Here is a 24101-nt window from a genome sequence, read left to right as displayed (position 1 = left end):
CTCGCATATTCAGCGTCATAACAACTTCAACCTCGTACAAATATACATTGGGTAGAAATCCACACATATGATACTGTACATTTATATATCCCTATTTGAAAAAAAAACATAAAAAAAAAATACCAGAAAGCAAACGAACCTCAATAAGTATGTATGTCGAGTCAATATGCATTGGTGGAAATGATTTCAAGAGTGGCTTTGAGAAAACTCCCAGCAAGAAATGAATGCTTAGTAGAATACCAAAAGTAACCCGTTGATCCCAAGTTCAAGTGAAACTAAGAGACAGTGCTGGCAGTTAGTAAACAAAAGTGAGAATGAATACCACTGGAACATCAGAATTTTACAGTGAATATTGAATACTTGACTGCACCCATAAATGTAGGGAAGGGGGAAAAAAAGAAGAATTAAACTCACATTTGCATCACTTAATTACACTGATATCTTTCTGCATGGCATCTCATTCTTGAGCTTTTTTTTTTCTTTTTCTTTTTTAAAGAATTTTGTCTTTCAATCAGATATTCACAGGAGTAAATACATATTTACAATTCATGATAAATACAATGACTTGCTGCTCTTTCCTACATTTTTTTTTTCTTCACTTCCTCCACACAGTAGAAATACCGGTCACCTTCACTGCTATTTGGAAAAGCTAACTTTTACGCTCTGAAGCACTATTTGCTATTTGTTACCCTGGGACGAGATATAATCAGAATCTCTCCCATTCGCAATCATCCATCATGAATATTAAATTTAAGCAAGCATTATGAACAAAGTTTATAAAGTTTACAGTTTGTACACATGAATACAAAAAAGAAAAGAAAAGTGTGCAGCCCCTCTGACAATGTATGAGAATACAATGAGGGAACATCCAAGTCAATCCTTAAATCTTCCCTTTAATCCTCTTGCTGCCAAGCTTGAGGGAACATTCAAGTCAATCCTTAAATCTTCCCTTTAATCCTCTTGCTGCCAAGCTTGAGGGAACATTCAAGTCAATCCTTAAATCTTCCCTTTAATCCTCTTGCTGCCAAGCTAAACGGACGTTGAGAAACATTCAATGCATGAAAGGAGTTGCCAGGTTGGGAAAAAGCTCCCAAAACTTTCTGCAAGACCACTAAGACAAGCATCTAGGGACGCTTTTCAGTCGTCTTGTAGCAGAAGCCCAGGACACCTTTCGGGTCACTCTGGCAAACTGTTTCATGGATTGCAAAGGATGGGGTGGGGGGCAGTGGTGGTATTTGTGTCATATCATTTTGGTCTACACTATTCGGGGTTGAACAATACTCTTTCAAATGTGTTTCATGGACAAACTTTATTCTTTGGCTTAGCATTGCTCTCATGGTACATGCAAATATCCTGAGAAAAAAAGAAATCCGGCCAACACAGCCGACTCCAAAATGGCTCTTGAAAAATTCATCATTTTGCAACACTTGTCAATGCCTTCAACAATTTTGCTTTAAGATCAGACAACTCCTAATTAATTTGAATTAGATTTTGAAGTATTTTAGGAGTACTAACTTAAGGGCAGTGTGCTACTAAATAATGAATACAGGAAAACAGTGCATCTACACAAGCAGCTCTCATAATGAAATAATAGAATAACTCATTACTCTACCTGTTGCTTAGTACTGAAATATTCAACTACATGAAACCATACACAATATATTTTTGCTGAAGTTTTCTCTTTTCTTTTTTCCTTCCTACTTTTTTTTTCTTAGAAGAAAAACATAGCCTGGTAAAAAGAACAAGTATATTTGTGAGTAGTCACTGGCAAGGCAGTTTGAAAACATTGGTGTCAGGAATACTAGTAATTCGGCAGCTCATGATTGGGAAGAGGCATAAAAACTGATCAAAGCGATCGGCAATGCTAAAACATCAAATGGCCCGTGGCAAGGTACAATGTAACTCTAGTACTGGCAGTGTGCTGCCAAAAAGTAAGAAGGTTAAAAAAAAAACAAATCATGGAACCATTGTGGGGAAAGAATGAAATCTCAATTTATTCTGATATGTTCCATGTCCTACTTTCTCTACTGTCCTGTTTGTTTTTGTTTTTTTCTTCTTTTCTGCATTGTAGGCTGTAAAATCATTCATTGCTTTGAAGATCAAATTCACCTTTCAACAATGTAGGCAGTAAAATAATTCTTTACTCTGGATCAAATTTACCCATCTCTCACACATAGAATCTATGTCAAAACTCGCCTTATCCCACCTGAAGGCGGCAATTGTAACACTGCATTTGATCCAAATTCGCCCTAGCTATCGTGATGCCACCTTACAAAGCTTTACAGTTACATGTTTAAGAGAAGACATAAAAGAGAGATCTTCACCCTGATAAAATTAACCAAAAAAAAAAAAAGAAGAAGAAAGAGACAGATAAGAGACGTTAAAGAGAGAAAAAAGAACTGAAGAGATACTACTTAGACAGAAGATGGTAGGTCAAAGGGCAAATTTCCTCTCTTGCAACCGACTGTCCAAGTTCTCACAGGTCGGTGTCGAAGAACGCCAGACCGGTGTTGTCGGCGGGAGGGATGTTCTCCAGATTCAAGTCCCCTGTGGGCGGGCCCATGTCGGACAGGCTGGGGTCCATGCCAAAGTCCCCGCCTCCCCCGAGGTCCAGGTCCTGCATCATGGGCTCAATTGGTCCTGTGGCGTCATGGTAACCGCCTGCAAAGAAGGTCACGGGAGGTTTGTGGTCACCGCCATTCTTATGAAAGCTGTAAATATACTCTGAATGAGCAATGAAGGTACGGTTCCCCCATATACAAGGATCACCATGAGTGGCAACATTCTGCTAGTGCTCCTTAAAGGACATGTTCACCTTCGCATACATCTGGATTAAGTGAATGCAGCAATATCATAAGAACACATTCGTAAAAGTTTGGGGAAAATTGGATATTCTGCTCAAAAATTTAGAATTTTTTCTTGTCCTTTAAAGATGAAAAGAGACAACTTGGTGAGGAATGTGATTGAAAGGCATGGTGCAGTATGCTACCTCAACACAGAAATAACTCTCCAGCTTGCAGAGGAATTGTCCAAAGTTCTGCTTAAATCAAATATTATGAAAAGTCTTTGATTTGATCGTAATCATTGGTACAAAGAGAGCATACATACAATATATCTAATCCCAAAGATACATTCATTTTTTTTTTTTACTGTAATAAAAACTCATGGCAGAAATTTGACTGCTGGTAACAAGAACACTTTCGAATTATTATTTTAATAAATTTTGTTTTTCATGCTGGGTCAATCTGAGTAAATTCCACTGGTTGGTACTTTTGCACACAAAGAGCATTTCTCTACAAATTTTGATATCTCAAAACAAAAGTATGTGTCATCACATTTGCACTACGTTAGAAGATTGCAAAACTGGCAAAACTTTTCGCCAATGCAAACTATTTCACTCTTTTACCGTAAGGGGAAGAACCAGCACCATGAAATCTTTAATACCTTGCATGGGAGGTGGTGGCTGTCGATACTCCCCCTGGCTGCTATGCTGATGGAGACTGTGGACGCTGCCCTGGTGTTGGTAGGTGGGGTCCGGGGGAGGACCGCCCATGGAGCTGGGCGGCAGGATGGAATTGTCAGCGGGCATGTCAAGAGGCTGTCAAACAGACGAACAGGGGAAAGCACAGACAAATACAGCTTAATTTTCTTGCTCGACTGAGCATCTTTTGTTATATGATGTTAGGCTCATCCACAACAAAGGGGATTCCCCCTCCAAACACACACACACACACACACACATATGCAAAAATAACACACACTGACACAGGCATACATACATACACAAACACAAGATTCCAGAAGCTACTGTGTAGACTGCTGAACTGCTAAAACAGAATACGTTCCTTTTTTTAAATCTTTTATTTTACTTTGCACAAGTCCAGATGACTTGACCAATTCTATGTTGGGTTGATACTAACACTCCAGCAGATTGCATTAAGTCCGCAAATACAGCAGTTATTACTGTAAATAACGCAATGCAGCTTTTTGAATTTCCAACAGAGACCATGGACATAAATTTCATAATGTCACCCAATGCTATCAATGACAGAGATTGTGAAATTTGGGAAACAGGCAACCGAATCTTAAATGACAAATGGAGCTACAGTGATTACAAAAAAGCAACCTATTACAACAAATTCTACACCGTGTTTGGATACCACTTCACTGTTATCAAAGTGAGTTGTTGTATGCCAAACCTTCTCTCTCTTACACAACATGCATGAGACAAAACATGTTTAATATCTTCAGCTCACCTCTCCCCAAGGAACAGAATCTCCCCTGAAGAGCGAGTTGCCCAGCTCTACGGAAATCCTCTTCTTGTAGTCTGTCGGCTTGTCGTCAGACATGCGATACAACACGGCGGCAGCATAGGTGGCTATAAAAGACAGCAAAATGGAGATTTAGTACAATGGCAGTTAATCAGATACAAAAGAAGATGCCATATTTTTGAACATAATGACAGAATGACATACATTTATAAGAACTAATCTGTGCCCATCTAGATGCAAAATAATTTTTGTTCCAAGTGTGCGGGGGGGGGGGGGGGGGGTGGGGGGGTGTTACACACCCTATTGCATGTAATGCTCAACACTTATTAATTCGCAACAGAGCTACATTATAGACAAATATATGTAATGAAAATGGCAAAACCTTAGCATGACTAATCAAATACTTCCTAAAATGTTTGTTTGGTACCCTTCCCTCACCCTCCCTAACAACACCCCCTCCCCCACACACACACAAACAAAAGTTCCATAGCAAAGAGATCAAGCACATATTCATCTTTTTGTTGGCTTCTCTAGGGATGGGAGATTCTTTCATCTGTGTGAACTATAATATTAATGGTTTCAAAGTAAATCAGACACTAACTTGGGAAAATTGATTTCAGAAATAGCAACTAGTAATATGCAGAATTTGGGTGCATGTCTGTGTGTGTTTGTATGCGTCTGTGAGTCTGTATTATAAATGGCTTGAACCTATTATCTATCTGGTCGTGAGTTAAACATTTCGCATGTAATGCAATCCTACAGATGAAAATCCTTGCCGAAAGCAGAGACATGGTAGCTTAGTGAATTTAAGGTCCACTTACCGACACCCTCGTTGCGAGAGTGCAGGAGCTCAGTGAGGGGTGCAGTGGCGCCCTCCTGCTCAATCATCTCAGCCCCCTGCTTGTCTAGGGAGACCTCAGACAGGACTCCTGCAGCCACACGCTGAATGTTCTCTATGTTGGAGTACAGCAGCTGGAAAGGGGCAGAACATACAGGGAGCAACAGAAAATGATAAAATGTTGATAAACTGGAAGTATATGCAGTCACATGTAAATCTATGCAAATTACTGGACGAAAAGGAAGGACAGGTAACTTTTTGAGGGTTAGTCTAAGTCACATGAGACATTTTTCTTTAAATTCCCTGAAAATCACCCATTCAAAAGTTAACATATTTCACACTGCATTATTCACGCATTAGAGGCAATCTTGTGACATCCAAGAGCCTCATGTCTGTGCTGACTGCTAGAAGTCCACTTGCCCAGTTGCCCTGGGCAATGAAAACTCACTGTCAGGCAAATGAACTGTATGGGCACTTGGGTGTTCTAGTGTTGGGCCCTTGACCATTTAGCATTTGGAACAAACTGTCAGAATGATGAGACAGAAGAGATGTTGGCGGTCACATTGCAAATACAACATCCAGTCATATGATGCAACAAGTAATGCCTCAACTTAATATGTCCTCTTTGATGGAGAAATGGTGGTGGTGGAGGTGGTGGCAAGGGTTGTAGTAGTAGTATGGGTGGTGATAGTGGTAGTGGTAGGGGTGTGGTGGTGGTGGTAGTGGTGATGGTGGTGGTGGTGGTGATGGTGGTGGTGGTAGAGGTGGTTGTAGTGGTAGTGGTAGTGGTGTTGGCACAGGTGGTGGTAGGGACAGTGGTAATCATGATGGTACTGGTAATGGTGCTGGTAGAGGTGGTGGTAGGGATGGCTGTAGTGGTGGTAGTGGTAATGACGGTGGTAGTGGTAGTAGTAGTAGTGGCGGTAGTGTTGGTTGGTGGAGGGCTACACGAAAAGGAATTGGGTATAAAGGTAAGGGCGCTGGAACCAATCCTACCTGGACAAAGAGAGGGATGCAGTTGAGACCCTGGATGAGAGCCCTATTGTGGGAGTCCCTGGCCAGGATGTGCAGCGCCCCCGTGGTGCCCTCCACAATGTCCTCCATACGCACCCCATCAGCATAGCTACCTCCCTGGCTGCCGGTGCTACCCATGGACGACCGCTGCATGGCACAAGAAAAACAGTCAGAGGTTCATAGAAAGTACATATTATCAGCAAAAACATATCAACACCCAAATATGTCTTCTATATAATTATATTTCAAACAAAAACAGCTCTTGTAGAGATATTGATTTGATCTAAGATGTGTGCATCACTGTCTAATTACTATGGTATGTTTAATTTTCATCACCATGGCAACTTTCATCACTATCATCATCATTTCCACTACCACCATCAACCCTACTCCTCACAACATTATCACTACCATCGTCATCATCTCCAAAATATTAATATTGTGAGCCTGCTGCAATCATCACCATTGCTCCAACTATCACCATCATGATCATCACAACCATCTCAGAGGGGTTTGCAAAAACACCATGTGAATGTACAACTGTAAGATAAGACAATAAGACTCGAGAGAGAGAGAGGAGAGTGAAGGAGCGAAGGGACAGAGGGAGCATTTCACTTTCACCATAACCATCATCATCACTTTGATTCTAAGTGTCACCAGTGTTATTACTCTACTCATAGTTATCATCATCATCATCATCATCATCATCATCATCATCATCATCATCATCATCATCATCATCATCATCATCATCATCATCGCCTTAGTGATAATCTTTGCAATCACAATCTTACCCTCTGTGTATCTTGGTGAGCTCTCATCAGGAGCTGGACCAGTCTGTGGAGTGCCCCCTGCTCTCGGAGAGGGGCGTGGTTGGCAGAGCACAGGGCCAGGTTTCGCACCAGCCCAACAGTTGCCTGGCAGGATGGAGGGGTAAAAAGAGGAGGAACACATCACCACTGACAGTTAAAACCTTTTGAGATCTGTGTTCTCTCTCTGATCTCTTACAGCTTCATTTGTTTTTGTTTTTTCTTAGCAGTAAAATCGACACATCATTGGTTCTTGACCAGGAACCAAATAATTAATACCAAGATAGAGCTGAAAAGTGAGAAAATTGTACAAGGCTGCCATTGATCTATGTCTGTTCATGACATCATCTGCAAATGAGGGTTAATACATTTTTCATAAAACAAATAACACCTAAATTTTCTAACCCCTCACCTTGATAAGAGGCCACTTGGATGGCGGGTGGAGGAGCTTGACGACGGCTGGGATGCCAAAGTGGAGACGCACTGCATTCTGGCACAGCTCCGCCCCTGGGTGTCGGCTGGTCAGGTGGCGCAGGGCACAGACCTGTACAGTGATAAAGAAATGTGAGAATACATTGTACTTACACAGTAATATGTCTGTTATGTTGTCACTCTTTCAGGTCACATGGTGGACAAAACACAGAAAATCATCACTAGACACTCTGTGTGCTATTCTTGCGATTTTCGCATCTGAACAAGCCAGGAACAAAGCGCAACCATAAAGTTCCATTGACATGTCACTTTGAGGCAAAACAACACAACTGCTATGTTGACTGATCATCCTGCTATTACATGAATTGTTTAAAATTGTGATCTTTTCATGAGAGTATTGTCAGAATGAACCTATCCCAGGGTAAGACCTGTGCAAGCTTCTTCCATTTGCAACTCATTACAAAAAGAGGAGGGTGATAAATAGAAAGTAACCATTATGGGAATTCAAGTGACAATCATGTGGTCAACAAATCATGAAAATGAATTCACAATCCATCATGTCACTTGTAGGCTTCAGACACTTTGCAGGACATTTGACATCAGGGTAAAATAATGCCTCCGGCGACACTTTGTGGTGGAGGCATTAAAAAAAAAAAAGAATTAGAAATTCCAATTACTGAGATAATACTGATTCTTTCTATCTTCTATCTTTCTATTGCTTTCATTTTCTGTTGTGCCTGCAGTAAGATTCTGACTAGTTTGACCTTAAGTATTCCCATTACGACCAAATACTGAGCAATATCAATGCATGGTAAGATCCTTCCCCCTCCCTCCCTCCCCCACCCCCCCCCCCCCAAAAAAAAACCTAAAGAACAACAACAAGGCTTAAACTAGATATATCGCTATGGCGACTGATATGCCTCCGCCATAATGCATGGTTCTCCTAATAGGTCTATAGTACAATGTCTTGACAATGTGTGATGACAGTTTCAAACAATTGGCAAAATATTAAAATGACAGGTTTGACACAAATGTGCTGAATGTTCACTTTCCTAGAACTAGATTCAATTGGATGAATGATTAAAATGTCAGAGTGCAGGTATTTGGGGAACTGATGATTTTTACTTGACTTTTGACCCTTTTATAAGTTTATGCATTGAGTAATTTTTCAAAGGTATTGAGAAAAAGTATAATTTCAGTATCAAATGGGAGAATAGCATTATCTAAACCTGGCCTTTGACCTTTGACCTCACAGTTCCAAAGAGAATCACTGTTAGGTTGAACATGCATAAATATGTAAGTTTCATGATGATACCTTGAGTTACTTTTGAGATATGGAGGAAAAAGTGCAATTCAGCACTTTCACTTGACCTTTGACCTTTTGACCTTTGACCTTTTGGCAAAAAACTTCCAACAGAATATATATTGGGTAATACATGTATACATCAAGTTTTAAAAAAAAAAACCTTCATTCATTGCATAAATATAAGGAAAGTAGTGATATTTTCAGGAGTTGACCTTGACCTTTGACCCCCTGACCTTTGACCCATGACCCCCAACTTCCCTAGATAATCACTGCCCATCGGTACAAGCATATATACTAAGTTCCATGAAGATACCTCAAACCATTTGCGAGATATGGAGAAAAACATGAAATTTCAATTTTTTTTCACAAAATAACCTGTGACCTTTGACCTTTGACCCTGTGACCCTAAAATCCACACAAAGTATTATCCCCCAAGGATATACCCTCATACCAAGTTTGATGTAAAACCACCACACGGTTCTTGAGATATTGACAAAAACAAAACGGGACGGCCGGACGGATGGACGTACGGACGGACGGACGGACGACCCGAAAACATAATGCCTCCGGCCACTTTGTTGCGGAGGCATAAAAAGGATCCAGACCAATACTGCTACGGACAAACAAACACACACAGACACAACAGAAAGAATAATAGCTGAGAACTGACCGCCGGCTCCGTGATGTCTTCCCGGTCTCCGGCCTTCTGGATGGTCTGGACAAGGGCCTCGATGCCGCCCAGCTGGCTGACCACCATCTTGTTGTGACCGTTGTTGCAGGTCAGGTTGGAGAGGATGCCGCAGGCGCAGGTGACCACGTTGATGTCATTCGATGCCAGGAGGTGCACCAGCATCTGGAGGAGCGGCTCAATGTCATCCTGTCAGGACAGAGGAGATGACGTCACGATGAGAAATTATTGAAGATTATAGGCGCATCTACTGTACATATATCTTGCTATCGGCTTCAGAGACTCTAACCCCAAGAATCTCTTAAACGGGAGATTCTCCCACCTGGACCCCATAGTAAAGTGGAGACTCTGATAACGTGAACAACTGAAGATTCCGTACATGATGACCTACTGTTTCCTAGAAGGAACAGCAATATTACTCTCATTTCCACAACTTTCTACATGATGTGAAATTGCTCACGGCATGCCTATTTTTGTCTATCATAAGTTATGTTTATTTGAAAGCCTATCAAGACTTTATATGAAGAGACTGGTGTGTCACAGAAGTAATTCTGACATACTTTTATTGACCTTTGGCCTCTTTTAAACTACATAATTATATATTCCATATGAAAACAATAAAAATGGTAAAGCATTAAACTATAAAAATGCGGACAGGTGGTTTCGGGCATTTTAGGGAGCAATAAGACGGGGGACTGACTGTTCATGGATAACATATGATTACTGCTCAGCAAAGGCACAGAGACAATAATGCATGCAAAAATCGAGGTTACATGAACATGGCAAATGCATAAGGTGCTAATGAGATATCACATCCAAATGATTCAATGACAATAAAGGTGCCATTACTGTCATACAATCAATCAGCTTTTGCTCAATTTTTTTTTTTTTTGCACTGATTGTTCGGTTTTTCCACTGCACTTATACAACACAATCTCCCCCTTGGTTGCAATCTCCTGTATTTGTCTTACTGTTTCTTCTTACTCCACGAATGACAGACCATCAAATGCATACTTACATTTCCATTCGAGCAGTCTGAAAGATTACGGAGGGTCCAGAGGCAGTTCTGGACGAGGCGGTTGCTATGGTGACCGAGATGAAGCCCGAGGGCCGACATGCCGCCTGGAATTGAGAACAGATGGGAGCACTTGCATGTTATCGTATCCTTTGCTTTGACAAACAATATTCTAGTCTCAGACAACCATATACCTTGTCAGCGACTTTCAGGACTAAAGCTTGATCATCAAGAGCTGTTTTTTGACTCCTTACTAACTCTTGACACGGCACACCCCCTCCCCCCCCCCCCAAAAAAAAAAAAAAGACGACAACAACAACAAAAACAAAACAAAACATATGAACACTTTGTATTAATTTTTTTCTGGGGGAAATATAAATTTAGTACACACGTGACTAGAATCATTACTTATGAGTGCAAATAAGGTGACAAAAAGAAGGCAGACAAGAAACTGCCACATACCAAAAAAGAATACTACATTTAATTGGAAAAACAAAGTGCATTTAATCTACAAACATAAAGTGTAAATAATCTCTTTAGAATTGATGAACCTAATACACCCTTGTCAAATGCTGTCAATTTCGCCATAAAGAATGCTTCTGCATTGTTTCACAGTTCTTTGCAGATGTCATCATGGTCTGTGCACTATTAGAGGTGATCTGAGGTACATATCCCTTTATCCCAATGGACTGAAAAGGATCGGGAAGTTATGATGACATCATGAAAACAATCCAGAGTTACACTCTTCATTCTACATGTCAGCGCAACATACCTGCTTCTACGATGGCTGGCTTGTTGTTGGGACAGACGGAAAGGACCTTGAGGACCCGGCTGGTGGTCCAGAGGAGCTTCTCATACTCGTAGGTTCGCATGATGTGAACGAGCCCCGCAGGTCCACCGCTGGCCAGGATGATCAGCTGAAATGGCAAAGAAGTGTATATTCTCCATGTTATACATATTATGTAATTGTATTTAAGAATATAAATATAATATAACAATTCATAATTCATATGCATTTTAGTATGGGTCAAGAATGAAGATGTCTGTGGTCACTATGGATTTACTATTTCTACTAAATCAGTGGAGATACCTACTATGCCTAGCACCCTTTTGAGTTCTTATTTTACTGGTATGAAATAGCCATTTAATATTATTCTATGGCACCCGGATCTCCTCATTTCCAAAAAAAGTACTTATATTTCTTTTAATACAAGTGTGAAGAGGCTCTGTGGTTGTTCTATCATACCTTGTTAGTGTGGTCTATTCACATTATAAAGAATGTTAATACATTGCGAGTGTGAGTGAAACACAGCACCCGTCACTCAATATCTCACTCTTCTGATCTTTGCTGGGAAAAAAATATGTTGCAATATTGCAAGTTTGAATGGACTCTACAGTTATTGCACTACATTTTGTTCTCCTGGGTTTTTTTTTTTTTGGCTAAAGACTGTGTTTTTCACATCAGGGAAAAGTGCGATCTTATTCTAGGAAAGACTATGTACTTCATATTGTGAATGGTCTCTGCAGTTGCTCCACTATACCTTGCTCTCTTGGTTTCCGTAGGCCAGGATCTGGAGGCAGTCCGTGACGATGGCCAGGAACTTGGGGTTGTTGCGAGACAGCAGCACCACCATCTTCTGCAGGCCACCGGCCAGGCGCACGGCCATCTTGGAGCCCTCCTGGTGGAGGAGCAGGTTGTGCAGGGTGGTGATGGCGTAGAAGAGCACAGATTCCACCGACGAGCTACAGGAGGGGGGGGGGGGGAAGGGGTGAAAGATTTGCACAAAACATGGTTTAATCTCTGCTCACAAACTGTGGTGAACAGCAGCTGCAAAATATTGGTCAATGATGAATGTAACTTGGCAGAGACCACAGACACATATAACTTGTCAAAACTGGAACTTTTGTTCCACGTACCCGTAATTAGTTGATCTGGTAGTAATACAGAAGGCAAAGAGGACGTAGGATGTACAGATGAACAAAGGAGAGGAGGGACAAACATTCACACAATGTGAAAACCACAAAATGTTCTTGTACCTTTCAGCAGCAGAGACACTAAAATATGTACAGGCATCAGGAGAAATTTGACTTGATCAACATGAAGACACACAACTTCAACTTGTATTCTTCTACTTGTATTCTTCATGAAGCATTTTGTCCGACAAAGTTGTCGGACAAATTTGCCCTCAGCCAATCAGGGGGGCATTTCGTGAAGCAGTTTGGTCGGATATTTTTCTGACAAAATGTTACAAGCTACTGAAATCCTTGCATCTGATTGGCTGAGAGCAAATTTGTCTGACAACTTTGTCCGACAAAATGCCTCATGAAATTCCCCCCAGATGCAAGGATTTCAGTACCTTGGAACAGTTTGTCAGAAAAATATCCGACCAAACTGCTTCATGAAATGCCCCCCTGGTCATCTCAACTTGAAACACAAACACAATTTTGTAAGACATAGGGCATGGGAGACAGGAGCATACAAGATCATCATTATTAGCCTTTTTCCACTCCTTTAAGCCATTGAAGACAATACCAGATTATACTCGGGTAGGTGTCTATGGGAAATATGTGTTCTAGCAATATCAGCCCATCCTCGACAGATTAAAGGGATAGTTTAGTATTGGTGGAGAGGAGAATTTGGCTTTTAATTTTTTTTTTCCATACCAGGAAACCACTTATGAAATAGTACAGAGGATACCATTCTAGGAGGAATTTAAAGTTTATTTGATGAAACTCTGTTTTGGTATGGCTGAGGCACCCCAAAACAAAGTAAAACAAATCGATCGTAATAAAAGCTGGGTCCCACCTTTTATTAGGGTCACTCTTTTTTGGATATCTCAGCCATTTCAAAACCAATTTTCATCAAATAAATGCTGAATTCCTCTTAAAATCACATGCTCTTTCATATTTCATAAAAAGTTTCTCATTATCTCACCAAAAAATGTTAGAAATCTGAAGTTACAGTGTAGGTCTCAACCGAAACTGTACAATCCCTTTTAAAAGATGGTCATACCTGAGCAGCTTCACCAGGGCGGGGATTCCCCCACTCTTGAAGATCTGGAGTAGCCCCGCCCGGTGGTGGGACAGGTTGTGCAAGGTGCCGGCCGCGCAGCGCGTCGTCTCCGCATCGTTGCTGTTGGACATGGCCCGCACAAGGGCGGCCACCATCTGTGGCGAGTTCATGATGGCGTGGCGGCTGGCCTCCTTCTTGGAGAGCTGATGGACCATCATGGCCGCCTGGTTCACAACCACCTGTAGAGGGCACCACAAGCAAATACAAGGCATGGATACAAAAAATTCACATCATTCCAGATTCACGCTATTTCTCATCAATCTAAAAATGAACACTGTGTAAAACAATTCCAGTAAGGTGGACATGAAAGGACTTTCATACCTCTCATCCATACATTTCTCCTGTACTACCGAGAAAAAATCACAAATTTAGAGTAAATTGGATGACATGTTGATTATCCCAAAGGGGATGCCAATAAAGTTTTGTTTTAATGAACAAGTTCACACTGATGAATACTCTGCAATTTATTCAGAAATGGAAGAGCCATCAAAGGAAATCCTCATTACTTGAAAAACAAGCTTCAAAATAAATGAAACAAGATTTCAAACATGAGTGTCCCTTGCACAAAACCTATGTGTACTACACACATGAGAACACACTGAAACATTGGCAGCACTTTTGTAATTTCCACACGGTACAAACAAGATCATCTTTTGCCAACTGTTAGGGGAACACTACATGAACATGGCAGAGCGTATTGGTCCGAGAATGATGACACTATTCGTAAGACCTAGCACCATGGCAGCACCCGCTACTACAGACAGAGAAACAACTCACGAGATCATCATCGTTGAGGAGCTTGGTGAGCTCCGGGATGGCGCGGGTGGCCAAATCCGCATCGTCCTGGTAGTTGATGAGGTTGACGACAGCGTGCTTCAGCATCTGGGACGGCTCCGAGAGGCGCTGGACCGCCGTCGGGTGGGCGGGGTCAAACTGGGTGGAGGGGATCTGCACCCCTTCCTCCAGGGTCTCGGGGAACATCGCCGCCCGCACGCGCTGGGAGCGCGTCTGGGTGAGCTGCTGGTTCATCTCTGCACGATATTAAGGGACAAATGGAAGGAAATACTTTCAATAAAAGACACAATACTCACATGATTTAGCACTACACAAGCAAATCACATATGCAGATGTTGGAGAATTTTACAAGGAGTTGAGCATTTTAGGGAATAAAGGAACATACCACTAAGGATATACAGATTATCATAAGCAATGACTTATACATATCGGTACATGTTGTCAAATATGTAATATGCATTAATGAATCCTGCAGGTTGATACAAAGTCTTATAATACACAGGGAATTAATTTTTTTGTTGTCTTGTAATTTCATGTACACTTAAAAAGCTTTTGTGCCGTGCACTTCATCGGTGCTTCAAAGAAAATCACTACACTTAAATAATGTCCATACATGTACATGTATGTTAGTATGTCAAAACTACACAATTTTCCTCATTTCAGCACAGAAGGAATACCATGTTGAACATCTCATTCACAGTATTTAGACAAAACATTTCAACACTTGATTTATTTTGAACTCAATGCAGATAGTGTCTGATAGATGGCTATGTGGCTCTACAGTGTTTTAACATTACATAAAGATGTTTTCTTAAAAAAAAAAAAAAAAAAATGACATCGTTTCCTCACCATCAACTTGCTCCTGTGTGTATGCCTGGCCGTAGCCAGCGTCCCAGTCAAACATGTCCTGCGGCTGGGCGCTGTCCAGTTCACCTCCATCATCGTGGCGCGACTTGCTGCTAACAGATGGCGCCTATGGGTGTCAAAGTACGGGTGAAAATTGGACATGTTTACCCAATTTGCTTCTCTCGTCGTGATGTCAGTGGAAAATGAGTATTCTAGATGCAATTTTACTCTTTTATTTCCAAAGTCATCCACCTTTCAAAAAATGAGTCAAACAGCTTGCATACATGTAATTCAATTATATAAGTGTATACATGAGTGTAGCAATGCCATTTTTTTTTCTTCAAATTTTGCAGTGATTCAATCCATGACGACAAACAGATATCTATCATAGCTGTACATACACAGTAACTGTCATAACTTAATCACATGGTAGAGATCTGATTACATAGGTGTTAAAATTCTTCAGTGATCTTTACTTGCTGATAGCATGGTTTGAATGTGTGGTATAAACTAAAATTTCACATGTCCCAGACTCCTGCATATTTCAGGCTCTGACTAAAGTCAAGTCAATCACATTATTTGCATCATATCAAGGTTGTCATTACAAGGAAATGATTATCTGAAGTTTGTACAGTGAAAACATTTACATAGCCTTAGATGACACTCCTCTCACTAGACTAGAAGTATGTGGAAATTTAATACAATTTACATTCCAAAGTCTGTTAATGCACACATTCTTCCTCTCACAAGAGAGATAAAGCATACATATGACATTCCAATGAAGTGATCACTGACAAAACAATATGTCATGGGATCTCAAGGTACAGGCATGACAGACAAGGGCTGATGTCGTGGACATCATTATCGCAAAAATCCAAACTATGGCCACCTTAACTGATGAGAGACAGTGACATGCACACACATGCCATCAACTTTGCCCGACTAGATATGAAGAGCGAAGGGTTCGACTCTAGTAGGGCTATTCATTGCTATGCAAACGATTATGTAAAATACCCGATCAGAGCTTACCCTCACTGATCATAAAGCTCCAACTCAGAAGTGGATTGCAACAAGATATATTGGCACTTGAATGCCAAGCTGATGAGTCACGACCAACAATCAATTCAGATTATTTGTGTTTGGTCTTCGTTATACCTAATTTATCTCTCTCATCAAAATCCAAATTGATATGTGATTATATGTAACCACAATTACAGCTGTAAATATTTTATTGCACAGGTGAAGATTGATGTATTACACAGACAAACCTTCAAGACAGCATTCCTCAGCTTTAATGACAGTAAATTCACTCAGAGATATCAAATTGAGGTTTCTATGGCTCTGCTGGTTGTATGTGATCTGGCCATTATGAGATGAGCTGGATTTCCAACAATTAATAACTTCTTCCTGTAACAAAGACTAGCTGCATAATGAAGAATCTTCCTTCTCTGAGGAAATAATAAAGTCCTATGACTCCCTTTCAATCAGTTGTTTGCAATAATTGCACATCGACATACTGTGAAAGTGGAGATTTTCATGCATTTTGCACAACCAAACACTGGCACGAAACTAAAAGCATGCAAATATTTTTGCCTGCCATAAGATCCAGTAGCTCATGCCTTGATTCCACGGAATTAAAGGACAAGTTCACCTTTATAAACATAAGGATTGAGAGAATGTAGCAATATTAGTAGAACACATCATTGAAAGTTTGAGGAAAATCAGACAATCCGTTCAAAAGTTATGAATTTTTTTAATTTTTGTGCAGCAACCGCTGGATGAGAAGACTACCGCAGTGTATGAATAACTTGCGTACAACAATATAAGGAAAATATAAAGAGAATTTCACAAAATTCCATGTTTTGAAAAAAGTACACATTCCCCTGACTCGTTACCGACAAATGTTATGGGCAATATTATTCCCCCTGCCTCTAGAAAGAGGCAAGTCAAGAGCTCTTTTATTATGCGAAGAAAGCGAAAATATGTTGAATTTTCTTTTACATTTTCTTTATACTGTTGTACGCATATGACTCACAAGCTGTAGTAGTCTCCTCATCCAGTGGTTCCAACACAAAAATTTTAAAAATTCATAACTTTTGCATCGATTGTCCAATTTTCCTCAAACTTTCACTGATGTGTTCTACTAATATTGTAGCATTCTCTCAATCCTTATGTTTATGAAGGTGAACTTGTCCTTTAAAAACACGCTAAATTCATCTTCCCAATGTACCTGGCCAAGACCGAAAAATTAATCTCGCGAAAATTTCCACTTTTACAGTAGTACAACAGACATCGTAACACCTCAATTACTCACATATGAATTGTAGTTTTCAGGCTGCTGCTGCTGCTATATTAACTTGATTCGAATCATTGCAACGAACTATGACTGCAATGCTCGGAAATGAATTAGTCCTGTGATTCCGAAAGTAAGAGCCTGCAACTGACAAGCGCAGGCGTCTATCAATTAAAGGATCGCGGACTCACATGTGAGGTGGCGCTGCTCTGGAATCCAGAGTCCATGCCGTAGCCGTGGTGTTGCCACTCCATGGCGTTCTGCATGGGGTCCTGCTTGGGAAGGTCCTGGAGACCGGAGCCGCCGTACCCCTTCTGCGGCTGGTTCACAGGCTGCTGGGTGTTGTACTGAACGTTGCAAAAGGGAGGGAAGGGAATCAAATTAGATCAATGTTATGATTTGAGGCAAATGGTCAAGACACTTTTTCCGTTTGTCATCTCTTTAATGTCCATCAAACTTTGTCAGTTCATCATTATTTGCATTCCTGATTGGATGTTTTTTTCGATTACAAACGTGTTTCAAGAAACACAATTAAAAATGAGTTCCTCCAACATACTAAAGCCCTCATACTTTGGTTAGCTCTTTACATTCCTTTAGTTTCGGTCATCTTTTCTAAGTTTGTCAACCACACATATTTTCTCTCATTTATGTTAAATCCCTAGCCCTAATCCCTTGATGTCTTTTACATTCATTGCATGATCTGTCACTTTCACCAAAACGAGAAACACCAAAATTCCAAACTTTGCAAATGCTAATTTGCAATCACAGCAAATGCAAACTCTTCATCGACCAAAAAACTCCCAAACACGCATCAGACATGGTAGGCACTCAGAGTTTATTAATAACAGACATTACAATTGATCTTTATCCCTTTTCCCTCCGAATGAGCATTCTTGGGGAAAAGTGCATTAAACATGCACTCCATGCAGGCAGATGTCCATTCATTATTTAACTGGTCCAACACTGAATTTTAGTTGCGCGGTGCACTAGGGGAAATAGAGTCTTGAGGCACCTACAGTGTACATGTGACATGTACTCACCCTAGCTTGTTCCATGGTGCTGTATTCCTATGTTTCCTCTTCGCAAAATACTCTGAAAAAGAAAATGATATCATGCATATATTAAGATGTAAAAGTGTGGGCACATATATGTATATAACATACAATAAAGAGAGAGAAAGAGAGACAAGAAGAAAGTTCAGCTTCTTTGAGCATGGTATGGAGATGGTTTTGAGAAAAAAAAAGACGAAAAATACTCGACTGATTTCTGAAGAGTAAGAGTTGATTTCAAGTTTTAGAGTTGATTTCAAGTTTTGACAAAAAATATACTTCTTGGCATGGATTCAAAATGATTTTACATAGACACCAGAAATGTGTACGTGCATGAAATATGCACGCATTTCGCGAGGCGCCAAGATTCGCAAAATTGAAATGCACACGCGAAAGTTCTTGTCTACACTATACAGTGTGTATGTACTGAATGCCAGTCAGAATTTCGCCAAAATTTTATGTTGCGAAAAAGGGCATCAACTCTAATTTGCAAAAATTTCATGCCGCGAATATTTCTGGTTTTACAGTACATGTGTATGTACCTGGTTATGTACAAATAAGTAGCAAATTGAATGCAAGATGATAACACCAATTTATAACTCCAGCATCATTGCACTACAAGTAAACCTGCCTAGTTGTACATGTCTACATGCCTAGTTGTATAATGTCTGTATTGTACAAATGTGCAATAAGTATTGTAACATTATACCTTGCAAACCAAGTCTGTGCACTGTAGTAACAGGCATACTTATGTACACTTGTAACCCTGTGTTTAATTTCTTACAGTGGATAAACACAGAGAACAATGTTGCGCCCAACTCTGCTCACCGCATCCCATTGTATCTGTACAAAGCACCTCTCCAGTGAACTCTCCGGGTACAAAAGAGCACAAAGTATCCTCCCCCCCCCCCCCCCCCCCTTCTTTCCCAATACCTCTCAGCCTGTTTAAAATGTTGAAGTCTCTAGACAACACATACTGGTCTCCTACACATGCAAGCAATACACATTAGGTACATTGGTGGGTGACTCATACTCCATAGACACATACACACAGACACACATACAATGTACAGCGTACATGCATGTACACAAGCAGCACACTCAATATAGGGTACTTGTACCATAATGATCATTGCATGGTGGGGAATGGAATGAATTTTCTAAGTGTGGTTACCACCCAATGACCTCAGCAGCTGGGATGGATGCAGTCTCATTCATAGACACATGGTTTTTCAATTAATTATATGAGCAGAATAATTAGAGGTTATTCCATAAGGATAAAACACATAAAAGAAAAAAATATACCTAACAAACATAATACCATTCAGCCATATACTGTATAGGTCTACATAATGTGTGATAACATGCTTTCAGTTGCAAAGTCAAGAAATACATGGCAGAGTTAAGCAAAATCTACAGCTTGTACGCACCATCTCTGGTAACGCAACACTAAAATCGCCACCAGATAGAAATGCATTCATTCATGATTGATAAGCACTTGTAATCTCATGATTTTCATATACTACAGCCACGGGGATATGAAACTGGCATAGTCTTGTTGTTGTTGTTTTTCCTCAAGTTCCTCAATTCCTCAAATATTCTGTTTCTCCTCAAAGAGAAAGAAAATCTACTTTGTCAACTCTTAAAAAAACTCTGACACACACACACACACGCACAATCATGAAAACACTCATACCACAAGAATTTTGATGATTCTCTATCATTATTTACTTTCTATTTTTGTGCAGACAAAATCATGAATGTATGAAAATAGAAAAACATATTGAAACAAATACATGCCATGTACTATTAGTACATTGTACATGTATACATGTACAAAAGTACATGTACCTATTGCTGCACACACAAAATTCAAAATGTACACATCAACACATTATTGTCACAAATGAACACACCCAAGTGACTCACTGAGGTAATGTATAAAATCACACATATACAGTTTTACGTACATTTATACAGTAGTATACTCTACAATGCAGATGCCCACTCGAATCCTCTGTCTCAAACCAAGAGAGAAGCTTTCTGATCCTGATGCGACAAGACTTTGAGGAAATGAAAGCTGCAAGACACCCCCCCCCCCCATTAAATCTGTAGTCAATCTGTAAGAGTGCAATTGAAAACTGTAAATCGTGTCTCAATTGGTGCTCTCAATCACTTCAACCATGACGCAGGTTTTAAAAGTACTTCCTGAAGATGCAATTAATCTTTCTGGATGAAAATTCCTTGAAATTCACCCCCCCCCCCCCCATTTTTGTCTCAGGCAGCTTATATATTTTACTGATTATAAGATTATCTCCAACATCAACTTTATTGCGTGACTTGTACAATATGATTTCATCTAAATGACATTATTCTAAAATATTCTATAAATGGTAGAAGAAATTTCTAGATGAAAGTCTCTAAAATCACTCAGATTTCCTCAAAAGGTGGGTGTTCAGGACATTTTTATTTCTCACTCAACTTCTCCACAGAACTCAATGGATAAAGAGCTTCACTACAAATGTACCTTTGGCCAAATAAAAAAACCACAATAAACGAAACCCCCTTCTTGTAATACCTGTACTGCCATTCATGTTCTTACTGTCTGCATACATTTATGGCAGTTTACGAAATAAATCATGTAGTCCTACATGACTAGGCCTTTATAATGGAGAATCACAGCCAACTTGCATCCAATTGGAATGTGAAAATGTTGCATATTATTAATCTCTTTAAACATTCCACCTAGAGCCTTGAAAGTCCATCAGACATAGCTCAACACATCATGGTGTGCTGTAAAATTGAAGTCTTGCACACTATTAATGTCTGCTTATTAAACTCTGAACATACAGGGAAGGTTCACAGATGTGGAGGATAACAATGTGTACTGAACATGCACAGATGAATATACACACACCAAAGGTGGAATACCAAAGGTATGAGTAATCTTGACCCTGTCACATCGAGTCATTTTTCATTGGCCCAGAATATGCTGGGGTGGGGGGAGGGGCGATGCAATGTTACCACCACCATCGCCAGACACCTATATCCCCCCCCCCCCTCCAGTAGAATTCCAAGCTCCATGACAATGTCAATCACTCCCTCGCCCAGACGGATTGGAAGAGGGCATGACACCAGCTAGTCTGGGCTCCCGTAGACGCGGCTGGTCCTCGCAGAGCACAACATGAACAAATCCACATTGCCCTTCCATTGATTACCCAGACTACCCATTCTCCCACCTCAACCCAGCACCAATCCGAATCTCGCCCAACAACATTATTACCGCCCCCCCCCCTCCAATCTGCAAAGAGTAATCATCAATTCCAACCCATTCCATTTGGCCACTGGCTACTACAATTTGCAGCCTCTTCCCTTCAAACATAAAGAGATACAATGTACACTGAAGAATTGTTTTATCAGAAACTGTCCAATTCTTCTTCTTACAAATTCACCACTTAAAAATCTGGCATACAATGTACTTTTCATCATACAGACAAGCAACAATAAATCAGATTTATGTAAAATCCTTGCTGGAGATCATCAATTGATCAATTCCATGAATACTGGTCTGAACTCTACAATGACCAGCAGTCTCGATCACCGAATTGCATTTTTTTTTAAATTCAAAGACAGGCATAAAAGGATTGATTTACTGATGCAATCTGCATTGTGAAATGTGTGCCAGATGTTTGGACATGTTATAGATCAAGAGCCCTGCATCAAACACACACAAGTTTGGTGCTGCGATGCACCTCCCAATGGTGACTGAGTAAAAATTGTGCTACCAGGGCATCACAGTTTTGTAGTAAAATGCAAGACAGTTGCACAAAGTTGGTGGGCAACTTGTGCGGAGAGGCTTTCATCGGGAGACTAATGCCCGCCCTGCATGTCATTCCAGAGGGCTGGTCGGCAGTTTGTCACAATTCGGCAACGAGACAGCTGTCACGGCTCGGCAAGCCGTACATGCGGGGACTAATAAAACCCACTGGCAGTTAATGGAAGGGTAATCGTGACATCTCACTCTCTGCAGTTTTAACTTGCAAGAGTGGATGCATGTCTCACACCTGTAAATAATTCCTCATCATCTTGAGATATGAATCTAAAATACAACCCCCCAAATTCTGCAAAAAATACACTGAACATTCAACATGTTTCAAATAATTTGTTTATCACTGTTGAGGCGACAAATCTTCATCTATTATCTCAAAAAATGTCAAATATTTACATGTAGGAGAGCAAAAAAACAATGCAGCCAAATCAAATGGGATTGCCTTTCTTTTGGCATGCTGTGGTGGCTTCATTTTGGGAGTAAGACAGCTAGGATTTGGATAGGACATCACTTGACTGATTATCTGGCAATTAATCCAAAACATGATTTTTCACCCAAATTTTAAAAACAAGGTCTTGTCACCCCAGTGATGTTATTAATACTTGGCATCCAAATCAAGCAATAGTACTTGTCCCACAATCAACCATTCTTCAGGGATTTGTATGTTTGTTGGTTGGTTGGTTTTCTGACAGTGCTCTGCCTGAAGACCTAATTAAAAAGCAGATTATTCTTTTCTCATGACAAATATGGATGTTTTGTGAATTATATCGATGGGTAAAACAAACAAATAAAGCCCCCTAGTATGAAAACAAACATGTCCAGCCTCCAGGAGGGGCACAGTTGTCAAAGGTAGGAATATACAATTTGCATCCTCAGTCTCACCAATCATATTACACAGCAGTGTAATGAGAATAAATTAGTGATTTTTTTTTATTTTTTTTTGCAACTAAGTCATTTTGACTGATGGGTTCAGCTCCATGTTCCTTTATCATTTCCTGTATTACAGCGCTTTGAAAATAAAGACATTCCCTGCAAATAAAACAATATGAACATAATATCACCACTACAATTGCTGATTCAATTACAGCACTGTAGTACAATGATGCTAGAGTACAGTTCCATCTCTAGTACAGTTCCATCTCTAGAAAACAAACAAACACACACACATAGTAATACATACATACATACTGTACACACACTGCACAGTGTTCTATTATGGTCAACAACGGATAGAGAGAGAAAAAAAAACAGGTGCAATGTCAGTATATCAACTCCAGGGTGAGGAATCACTGCATGAAATATTATTTTGCTGGCACCTGCCTCAACCCACTGTGCAAGTACAAGCACTTTGCTCGATTGATTAATTGGACCAATCTCTGTCTCATTTCAAGTACACACTTCACACCATGATTCTATTTGGTGTGCTTCACAGGCAATCAACGAATCTATTCGAAAGGGTCTGATTAAAAGGGTTCTTCCTAACCAATGATTGCGCCTGACAAAAACATGATCCAAGAAGAGCACAAAATGTGGCTGCAATTCATGAGCTCAGCTGTACCACCAACTGTTTTATTTATCTTGTACAAGTATTCATCTGCTACATGTATGTCTGTCCTGTGTGTGTAAAACTTCACAGGTGTCTGCGTGCACAATGTTTACAACCTGTACGTCTTTTTTTTTTCTTTCTTTCTTTCTTTCTTTTTCAAAGCTATTCATTGCCTGGTAATTGCACCTTCTTGGCCCATGTAGCAAAAGGGGGAAAAAATACTGAATTATACAAATTTAATTTACAATCACAAATTGCTTAAAATGTATGTCTGAATGGAATGCATGTGACTACTGT

The 24101-nt window shown here is 40.2% G+C and overlaps 1 protein-coding gene across 1 annotated transcript in view; it reads right to left on the bottom strand.

Annotated features, from left to right (window-relative positions):
- Positions 1 to 1209: 1209 nt before the first annotated feature.
- The window catches only part of LOC139718528 (catenin beta-like), a 67536-nt gene continuing 44644 nt past the window's right edge, over positions 1210 to 24101 (bottom strand). The window contains exons 2-17 of the mRNA XM_071629999.1: positions 18421 to 18472; positions 17572 to 17727; positions 15091 to 15214; positions 14224 to 14477; positions 13387 to 13625; positions 11915 to 12116; positions 11146 to 11290; positions 10377 to 10480; positions 9341 to 9547; positions 7345 to 7476; positions 6918 to 7040; positions 6106 to 6270; positions 5093 to 5243; positions 4257 to 4378; positions 3445 to 3598; positions 1210 to 2661 (exon numbers count right to left, since the gene is read on the bottom strand). Coding sequence (XP_071486100.1) covers positions 2477 to 2661; positions 3445 to 3598; positions 4257 to 4378; positions 5093 to 5243; positions 6106 to 6270; positions 6918 to 7040; positions 7345 to 7476; positions 9341 to 9547; positions 10377 to 10480; positions 11146 to 11290; positions 11915 to 12116; positions 13387 to 13625; positions 14224 to 14477; positions 15091 to 15214; positions 17572 to 17727; positions 18421 to 18435 — 2478 coding nt within the window. The 5' untranslated portion in view covers positions 18436 to 18472 and the 3' untranslated portion in view covers positions 1210 to 2476. The remainder of the gene's footprint in view (positions 2662 to 3444; positions 3599 to 4256; positions 4379 to 5092; positions 5244 to 6105; positions 6271 to 6917; positions 7041 to 7344; positions 7477 to 9340; positions 9548 to 10376; positions 10481 to 11145; positions 11291 to 11914; positions 12117 to 13386; positions 13626 to 14223; positions 14478 to 15090; positions 15215 to 17571; positions 17728 to 18420; positions 18473 to 24101) is intronic.

This window comes from Diadema antillarum, unplaced genomic scaffold (genome assembly GCF_040938485.1).
Source record: "Diadema antillarum isolate AM-2024a unplaced genomic scaffold, OU_Dant_1.0 scf00000095, whole genome shotgun sequence".
NCBI classification, from domain to species: Eukaryota; Metazoa; Echinodermata; class Echinoidea; order Diadematoida; family Diadematidae; genus Diadema; species Diadema antillarum.
This window is presented reverse-complemented; position numbering and strand designations above follow the sequence as displayed.